Source organism: Berghia stephanieae, chromosome 10 (genome assembly GCF_034508935.2).
Source record: "Berghia stephanieae isolate SIO BIC M18660-M18661 chromosome 10, UCSD_Bste_1.3, whole genome shotgun sequence".
In the NCBI taxonomy this organism is placed as follows: domain Eukaryota; kingdom Metazoa; phylum Mollusca; class Gastropoda; order Nudibranchia; family Aeolidiidae; genus Berghia; species Berghia stephanieae.
The window spans coordinates 23,046,638-23,056,942 of record NC_088369.1 but is presented as its reverse complement, the minus strand read 5'-3'; the positions used below and the strand labels follow the sequence as shown (position 1 = coordinate 23,056,942).

Below are 10,305 nucleotides of genomic sequence, written 5' to 3'. Positions count from 1 at the left end.
TACTACTACTATACTACTATACTACTACTACTACTACTACTACTACTACTACTACTACTACTACTACTACTACTACTACTACTACTACTAATAATAATAATAATAATAATAATAATAATAATAATAATAATATCACTCAGTTTCGATTAAATCAGAAAATAATATATATATATATATATATATATATATATATATATATATATATATATATATATATATATATATATATATATATAAAATAAATATATATATATATATAACACTGTGTAAATAGTAGGCTTATATCCACTTTGCACTCATAGGTACCTTGTGTCAAGTATTATGGTAATAATTACAAGTCATCCAGCATCCACCCATATTGGGCCATTCATTGTGATTGTTAAATAACACCACGATCCCACACAATGGATACAAATCAAACATTATCGATTATCCATATTATCCATTTTTTTGGTTCTGTTCTCTCATGCCATTTGCTTTCTGTTTCAGCCGGCTGGCCATGGGGTTAGTATAAAATATCTCATTGTTGTCACAATGAATGACGAACGAATGATCACTGCATTCCTATTCGTATTGTGTTACCGTTATGCCGCCAACTGACAAAACACGAGACTTTCTGAATTTGGCTATTTTTATTCCACATAAAGTGAATTAAGTTTACCATCAACTGGACAAAAATTCTTTAGCCTTAGGCTTCGAATGGCGACAATTTTTAAACGTTACATTTTTTAGCTTTTATTTTTTGAATATTTGGCATGTTGAGAGTTATCTTAACTCATTCGATAATTTAAGTTAATTATTTCTGGCCAAAATGAATAATACGTATTTAGTCAGTTGTACGGCAGTATTGGTGGAGCTGCCCCTGCATCCTGCATTCAGTGCTACTGAAACCTTTTCTTGTATTTATTTTTAATTTTTTTAATTTATTGTTTCCTCTTATTGTGATGCATTTTTGGTTGCTTTTGTGTCTTGCATATCAATGACTTCATGAATTATTGTGTCTCATTTCCTATGCTATTTTCCTCCTGTAATTCCCTGCAATTGTGTTTCGTTTCGTCTCATTTTTTGTTGTTGTATTTTTAAAAATTCTTTTTGTTTCCTTCTTTTTTGTTTGTTTTGTTCCTATTTTGTGTGTGTGTTTTTAGGATGGTTTTTCCCTTTTCCTGTTTTTTTTTTGTTATTGTTGTTGTAGACTTTGATTTTATTGCAAACCCTATTTTTCAGATGGATACGAGATAATAATAACGACAAAGAATACGACGGTACATTAAACGTGACGTGTATTTATTTTCTACGTTTGACAACAACAACAAATCATCATGGGCTCATTGTTGTCATAAAAATGTTAAGGCCTAGCTACCTACTCTCAAAACAATGTAAAATAGTGTCCATTCCAACAATGATGAATCAATTCCTTCATTGTATTCGGTTATCAGACTGTACATTCGGTTTAACCCTATCATTATCTGTACACCAGAGCATGGATATAAAGTACAACCGTCAATTCGTTTTGAACTACTTCGTCATAAGCGGGCTGTACTGTAGATATTAACCACAAATTCATATTGATATAAGTACAACTACAGTACTGTCGTACTCTTGAAAAACTCATATTTAGAAATTTGTCCAGAAAACTCGTCCTTCAAATATCGATCGATTTAAGTGACCCTCGTCTTAGCAAAGACTTTCAAACCTGGGACTTCGCCATCTCATTACAAACAACACACTGCAGTCATTGCACATGTGGACAAAGGTATATCATAATATGGGCATGTATTATTCATAACACACACACGCGCGCGCACACGCACACACACACACACACACAACATTTGCATATACACACATAGTGCATGCTATATATTTGCAAGAAAACCATGCTCATATGAATACAATAAAGTAAGGAACTAAAAACTAAAAATAAAAAAGGCAAAAACAAAACAAAACACATACACACACGCGCACACACACACACAAACACACACACACACACTATGTATTTACCGATACTGTATTTGCATAAGCGCACACACACACCCATACTAAAAAGTTTTTTTAAAATATAAAAACAACACACATTTGAAAGAGGAATGGATGTCGATGTGGAACCAAGACAGCCCCAGGGGAGGCGACATCATACCCGACCCAACAGAAAGAACACCTGGCTTTCTCTGCAGTAGCCGAAAATGCTGGGTCACCTCCAACCGCATTTTGACAGGACATGGCAGAACCGTAGCTAACATGCATAGATGGAATCTGAGAGAATCAGATGCATGCCGTCATTGCCAAGGAGGCCCTGAGACAATGGACCACATCGTCATCCACTGCCCAGTGACAAGCCTATCAGGAGGCTACGAGACAGCCTCTAAGGCAGGAAAAGAATTTGAAGAATGGATTAAAAGATTCAAAATAGAGGTGTAGCCATTCGATACTACAACACACATTCACGCACTCATTTGTATAGATAGAATGCGCTTGGCCAAGGAGTTCACAACATTGCCATCCGGAAGTATAACGGACCAACACACAAACTCTGTGTAACCATGAACTTTTATAGTCTGATTAATACAGTTTAGTGAGAACAACTCACAAACGCGGATGGCAAAAACAATAACAAAGGCCTGAGTGACGTCATCTGCATACTATCAATACACATATATATCTGCACAGACGCCCACACACCTATACAAAACAACAATAAAGAAATCACACGCACGCAGACATACACTAAACGCGCACGCACATGCTCACACGACATGAACACCCTATAAACATAATTTACATTTCATTCAAAATTATAGCACACGTTATCGTTATGTTGAGGTCGAGAATACTTGAGTAGAATATTGAATATTCGTAATATTTGATAAATGTTATTATAACGATTTTTTAAATAACCGATCCAAGTTATAATAGGATTCAAGATAATGAATGAACCATCTGTCAACACAAACCATTCATTATAGTTTATAGTAAAAGTCGCGTATTCATATTGGATTTTAGCTGCATAACGATAATGAAGTTGACGTCACTCGGTACTTTGATTTAAAATTTATATTTTTCGATTGCCAATTGGGTGATTAGTTCTCTTTTAAGTCTTCGTAAACTCAAAGCCTTGCACTGACCAAAAAAAAAAAAAATAAAAAAAGAAAAGAAAAGAAAAAGACGTCAAAACACAAAGCGACGGCCATCTAAAGAATTGTCGGTCTAAATACAATAATAAAGTACCTACTGGGTTAAATTGTGAGTTGGATCGTAGCCTTCGTAAACTTACAGCCTGATACTTACCAAAAAATGGACTTCAAAAGACAAGTCTTATGGTCACAAAAGAAAACAGATCGTGAGTTGTATTCAACAGTTTCAGATCACTTGTTTCCTGGACCACTCACTTAAGACAACTCACTGGGCGGTCCACGAACCTAAAAATGACGTCAAAATTTGGGTCAAAGTGGGTTTTAGTGTCAGGATATAAGTTAACGATGGCTACGGTTGGATTGGAGCGTGGCCTTCGTAGCCATCGTTAATTTATACATATAGCCTGACTAAAACCGTCGCCATCGTAAAGTTATGGCCTGATACTGACCAAAAAATGACGCCAAAATGCCAGTCTTTTGCCACAAAAGAAAACAAATCGTGAGTTGTATTCAACAGTTCAACCAATGAAATAACTTGTTTCCATGAGCTCTACTAACGACAACTCACTAGGCGGTGCAAAAACCAAATAATGACGTCAAACTGCCAGTCCTTTTGGATTTCAGTAGCAGGCCATAACATAACGATGGCTACGCTAAAACCCACTAAGACCCATATTTTAACATCATTTTTAGCTTTGTGGACCGCCCAGTGAGTTGTCTTTAGTAATGTTCAAGGAAACAAGTGATCTCGTTGGTTGAACTGTCGAATACAACTCACGATATGTTTCAACCAATGGGATCGTTAATTTGTTTCCTTGAACACTACCAGTTCACAAGGACAAATTACTTGGCTGTGCACTAAAATTGTCGTCATAATACAAGTCAGTCCCAGTGTCACCGTAGCCATCGTTAACATATCGCCTGAAACAAGAACCCTCTAGGACTGGCAGATTGACGTCATGTTTTAGGTTTGTGTAGCGTCTAGTGAGTTGTCGTTAGCAGAGCTCATGGAAACAAGTTATTTCATTGGTTGAACTATTGAATACAACTCACGATTTGTTTTCTTTTGTGGCAAAAGACTGGCATTTTGACGTCATTTTTTGGTCAGTGTCAGGCTATGACTTTACGATGGCAACGGTGCCAGCCAACCATTTTTTTGAGCGCTGAATGACGTCAATTTAAATAAATAAATAAATAAATAAAATTCCCTTTATTCATATCATAGGGGAAATTTGTCTCTAGGATCTCTTCCAAAGGGAGACTGGAATAACCCAGGCGTCGGCCGCAGTGCAGCGCCGCAAATTGAGCTAGGGCGAGGTGACTTGCTCAAGGCCACACAGCGCAGCGACGAGTGATCGAACTCGGTACCTTTCGGGTACGAAGCAAAGACCGTACTGCTGAGCCATGCTGCCTCCTGCACTATCTATTGACCTATCTAGCTGTGAACACAACCTATCCATTATCGTTTCACACCAAATCTATCTAGGCCTGTATGTTTTTTATTGAACGCGAGGTGTTTACTATGTAGCCTATTTGCTATCACTTTCATTGAACCCTCATCATCCTCTTCCCATCCCGCCGTTCTATGTTCTATGTTCTATGTTCTATGTTCTATGTTCTATCGCTTTATTTATTGTTCTGTCACACGTTTTGTTGCCACCCACGTGCAAACCCAAAACAGTTTTTAATGGTTTTCATTTGAATTTGAATGTATTTACACTACAGTCGTGTACGGAAATGAATAGATAACCATAACAAACAAAAAAAAAAGTAGTCCGTCAGAGCCATTCAGCCGGAGTTTCTCCCTAGTTCGATAGTTCGAAGATGACGTCACTCAGGTCTTTGTTATTGTTTTTTGCCATCCGCGTTTATGAGTAATGCTCACTCAACTGTATTAACCTGGCTATAAACGTGCATGGATACACACAGTTTTGTGTGTTGGTCTGTTATACTTCCGGGTGGCAATGTTGTGAGCTTCTTAGCCAAGCGCATACTATCTATAGAGTGAAACGGACAATAGCAATGGACATGATCTATATTACATTTCCATGTGTTCGAGGTCATTGGTCACATTGGAATATGTTCTCAAAATAACCCACATACTGAAAAGTGTTCACAGTTTTTGAAATATCAAACACCACGATTGGTCATTTTGTTCAGCTTGACACATGGGTATGTTTACAACCTTCATAAACAAAGCATCGTGTTTACATTTCTGAAGAAATATCCAATTGTTGGACAGCAACAAATCATGTGATTGATGACTTGGTTGGACGAAAACATGAATATGGATCGCTCCCATTGCTTGCCACCCTTTGGATAGGACGCTAGTCTATCGCAAAGTACTTTCCGCCAGATCTATTAGACCCAGTTACCCAATCACTGCTATGTGAACAGGGAGGGTCAGAAAATAATCTCAACTGCACCCGGGATCGATCTCGGTCCCTTTGCTTGTGAAGCGAGTGCTCTGCCAACTGAGCTAATGGGATCCCTTCCCCCCCCCCCCCCACCCCCTCCCAATATATAATCATAGCCTGAGTTATTTTGTGTTGTTTTTTTTTTGGTCTAACATTAAGACTTTTATTTTGACGTCATTTCTAGGTAAACACACCTCTTAATGAGTTGTCGTTAGGAAACAAATACCTAATCCCATTGGTTGAACGATTGAATACGACCGGCGTGCACTAATTTGCAGGTCTGATAACCCAATTCCTTTAAGGCTCATCGTTGTAATGGAAATCTCAAAAAATGACGCAAAATATTGTCCATTACAACAATGTTAAACTAGGCCCATAAATGCGTGCGGATATCAGACCTGCATATATTATGTACACGTGGAATACAACTCACTGATTGTATTTCTTTTGGGGTTGTAGACTCCCTTGTATTTTCACTTTTTGCTTTTTGTTTTCTTTCTTTCTTTCTTTTTGTTTTCTTTCTATCTTTTTGTTTTCTTTCTTTCTTTTTGTTTTCTTTCTTTCTTTTTGTTTTCTTTCTTTCTTTCTTTTTGTTTTCTTTCTTTCTTTCTTTCTTTCTTTCTTTCTTTCTTTTTGTTTTCTTTCTTTCTTTTTGTTTTCTTTCTTTCTTTTTGTTGTTTTTTTTTTTTTTTTTTTTTGGGGGGGGGGGGGGGGGGTTGTTTTTGTTCAAGTCAAGCTTTGGTTTTACAAAGGCTACGGTGTCACCTTGTGGAGTATGTGACAACGTGTCGCTATGGTATATTGTATACTAGTCTTTACTTGTCATTTCCTTTGGGTGCAGTATATCGTGAATACCTTTTCTAAACTGTTGGTGAATGTTCTATCGCTTTATTTGTTTTTATGTCACAAGGTTTGTGTGTGTGTGTGTGTGTGTGTGTGTGTGTGTTTATTTTCTTTCTATTGTGGTTTTTAGGTCTTTTTTTTTGTGTGGTTCATTGTCAGGCTATGATTTTACAAATGCTACGGTATGACCGTGTGGAGTATGTGACAACATGTCGCTATGGTATATTATATAGATAGTATGCGCTTGGCTAATAAACTCACAACATTGCCATCCGGAAATTTAACGGGCCAACACACTAGACTATGTGTAACCTTGAACGTTTAGAGTCTGGCTAATACAGTTTAGTGAGAATTACTTATAAACGCGGATGGCAAAAAGCAATAACAAAAGATCTGAGTGACGTCATCTTCATACTATCTATATATACTATATACTGTGTTATTTCCTTTTTTTGTGCACTATCGTGAATCCTTTTTTAAACTGTTGAATTAATGTCGAATGTTCTATCGCTTTATTTGTTTTTTGTTTTTTTTCTGTCGCACGTTTTGTTCCCGCCCACCTGCAGACCAAACCTACGACTGCTTTCGTTGGTTTTCATTTGAACTTGAATTTGTTTACACTTACTTACAGACATATGGCATCATTATGTGATGTACTATCTACCCGGAAACGGTATTATACCGTGGTGATTTGGATGCTAAAAATAGAATGAATACAGGGTTGTCAATTTTCCGTATATTTACGGGTTGTTAAAACCCTGAGTGTAACATTTCCCAATCACCTGCTAAATGGGAAAAAATAGTAACTACCTCTCGTCTTTTTACTGGAGTTCAGCACTCAGACAGCACTCAGAAAAGAAAAATTGAGCTTTTATATAGCGCAATATCCACTAACGTGCTCAAATCGCTTTACAAGGGGTCCCTGGCCAACAGCAACACGTAAAATGTGGAACGAACCATGACGCCTGTTAGGCGATATGACATTTTTCCCCCGACATAGACAACGCTGTTAACGGCCATGTACTCATTTTAACCTGAGTACGGTAAGAGAATGTGAGGAAAAGCCTTTTCCAAGGACTCAACTATGCGCCGAGCGAGACTCGAACCCAAGACCTTCCAATCCGATAGCACAAAGTTGTCGGGCTATTTGTTGTAGTAAAAGTTCAGTCAATGTTTGCCTCTTGAATTGACGTCAGTGTTTCTTGTCGTCATGCAAGATTTTACCGGAGCCTTTTCGGCGCATAGTTGAGTCCTTGGAAAAGGCTCTTTACTCACATTCTCTCACCGTACTCAGGTGTAAAATGAGTACCTGGCCGTTAACAGCGTTGTCTCTGTCCCAAAAAATGTAATCTCGCCTAACAGGCGTCATGTTTCATCCTTCATGTTATGTGTTGCTGTTGGCCAGGGACCCCTTGTATATTAAGTGCTTTGAGCACGTTTAGTGGATATTGCACTATATAAAATTATTTATTTATTTATTTATTTATTTATTTATTTATTTATTTATTTATTTATTTATTTATTTATTTATTTATTTATTTATTTATTTGATTAATTTATTTTTAAAAAACTCAGTTTCAATAAGGTAAATTTCCCATTTGATTTTCGTCTGTCTGGTGTAGTGTAGACTAGTCATTCTCACTCTGGGTGAATCCATTACCGTTATTTGCCTTGCATGCTGAACGCACGTTTACGGTGACCTCTGGGCGTCGAGTTTCACTTTGAAATGAGATTGCCCCCCTTTATCTCAAATCGACTGGGAGTTCAAAAGATAAAACAAAACAAAACAAAACAAAACAAAAACAAGGTATATGAAAACGAGATTGCTGTTTATTTGAAATGACAGGGAGTTAGAGAGAAACGAAAGAAAAATATCTAACCAACCATACCAAAAAACAAAAAACAAAAACAAAACATAAACAGACAAATCCAAGACCAAAAGCAAAAACACACAAAACAAAGTAAAATAAAACGAGAGACTGCCTTTTATTTGAAATGACAGGGAGTTAGAATAAAATGGGGGGGGGGGGGGGGGATCTAAATGAAATAAATAAATAAAAATATAAAATCAGTCTAATGGGTCTTATGGCTATGTGGTCTAGAGGTATGGCACTCGCGGATCGGAAGCTCCTGGGTTTGAGCCTCGCTCGGCGCATAGTTGAGTCCTTGGAAAAGGCTCTTTATTTACATTCTGTCACCGTACTTAAGTGTAAATTGAGTAACAGCCTTGTCTCTGTATCGCCGAACAGGCCTCGCATCTTGTTTGACATGTTACGTGTTACTGTGTCAGGGACCCTTTGTAAAACGCTTTTGAGCACGTTTAGTGGACAATGCGCTTTATGAATAAAGCACAAGCACGAGGACTTCATGCTTTAATACGCATTTCTTATTCTCTCTCTCTCTCTCTCGCTCTCTCTCTCGCTCTCGCTCTCTCTCTCTCTCTCTCTCCCTCTCTCTCTCTGTGTCTTTCTCTGTCTCTCTTCCCCCCTCTCTCTCTCTTTCTCTCTCTCTCTCTCTCTTTCTATCCCTCTTTCTCTCTTTCTCTATTTCTATCTCTCTCTTTCTCTCTCTCCCTCTCTCTCTCCCTCTCTCTCCTCTCTCTCTCCTCTCTCTCCTCTTTCTCTCTCTCTCTCTCTCTCTCTCTCTCTCTCTCTCTCTCTCTCTCTCTCTCTCTCTCTCTCTCTCTCTTCTCAAATGTAACAATTCCAGCTGGTTTCTTATAGCCTCGTAATTTTCACAACTGGGAAAATAAATTTGAAATGGGTTGACAAAGTGGTCCAGTTGTGAGACCGGAGACAGCGTTATCGATCGGATGGAACACACACCCTCACACTCACACACATACACACACACACACACACACACACACACACATTGGGGGGCTGGATACGGGAAGCCCCCTGTATTGTTTGAACTGTTGCATAAAACGGTCTGTTATTGATTGGAATTAAAACACACAATGGCGAATCACCACAAGAGACTTTGTTAACAAGTGAATTCATTCATTTCCCAATGATAATGATAATGATAAAAACAATAAATTATGCTTCACTGTCTCATAGAGTGACAGTTGAGACGATCTGTAGAAGGCTATGTGGTCTTGTGGTATGACACTCGCTTTTCGGATCGGAAGGTCCTGTGTTCGAGCACAAACACACACACACACAACACACACACACGCATGGGGGGGGGGGGGGGATACGGGAAGCCCCCTGTATTGTTTGAACTGTTGCATAAAACGGTCTGTTATTGATTGGAATTAAAACACACAATGGCGAATCACCACAAGAGACTTTGTTAACAAGTGAATTGATTCATTTCCCAATGATAATTGGGGGGGGGGGGGGGGCGGTAGCGTGGCTCAGTGGTACGGTCTTTGCTTCGTACCCGAAAGGTACCGAGTTCGATCATCTACCGCTGCCCTGTGTGGCCTTGAGCAAGTCACCTCGCCCTAGCTCAATTGGCGGCGATGCACTGCGGCTGACGCCTGCATTATTCCTGTCTTCGCTTGGAATATACTCTAGAGGCAAATTTCCCCTATGGGAAAGGCCATTTTTATTTTATTTTTATTTATTTTAATGATAAACTAGAAATTATTCCTCAGTGTCCCAACAAGCTAATGATTTATATAGACTGACAGTGGGGACGATCTGTAGAAGGCTATGTGGTCTTGTAAGACACTCGCTTTTCGGATCGGAAGGTCCTGGGTTCGAGCCTCGCTCGGCGCATCATTGCGTCCTTGGAAAAGACTCTTTTCTCACATTCTGTCACCGTACTCAGGTGTTTAATGAGTACCTGGCCGTTAACAGCGTTGTCGCTGTCGAAAAATATTGTAATATCGTCACGTCTCGTTTTACTCGTTACGTGTTTCTGTTTGTCAAGGACCCTTTGTAAAACGATTTGAGCACATT

The 10,305-nt window shown here is 38.5% G+C and overlaps 1 protein-coding gene across 3 annotated transcripts in view; it reads left to right on the top strand.

Annotated features, from left to right (window-relative positions):
- LOC144980834 (phosphatidylinositol 3,4,5-trisphosphate 5-phosphatase 1-like) overlaps positions 1-10,305 on the top strand; it is a 149,816-nt gene that overhangs the window by 89,427 nt on the left and 50,084 nt on the right. Inside the window, exon 2 of one of the 3 annotated variants that reach the window (XM_078928680.1) lies at positions 490-504. The exons of the other annotated variants lie outside the window; for them this stretch is intronic. Within the exon in view, the coding sequence (XP_078784806.1) occupies positions 500-504 (5 nt within the window). The 5' untranslated portion in view covers positions 490-499. The remainder of the gene's footprint in view (positions 1-489; positions 505-10,305) is intronic. 3 annotated transcript variants of the gene reach the window in all.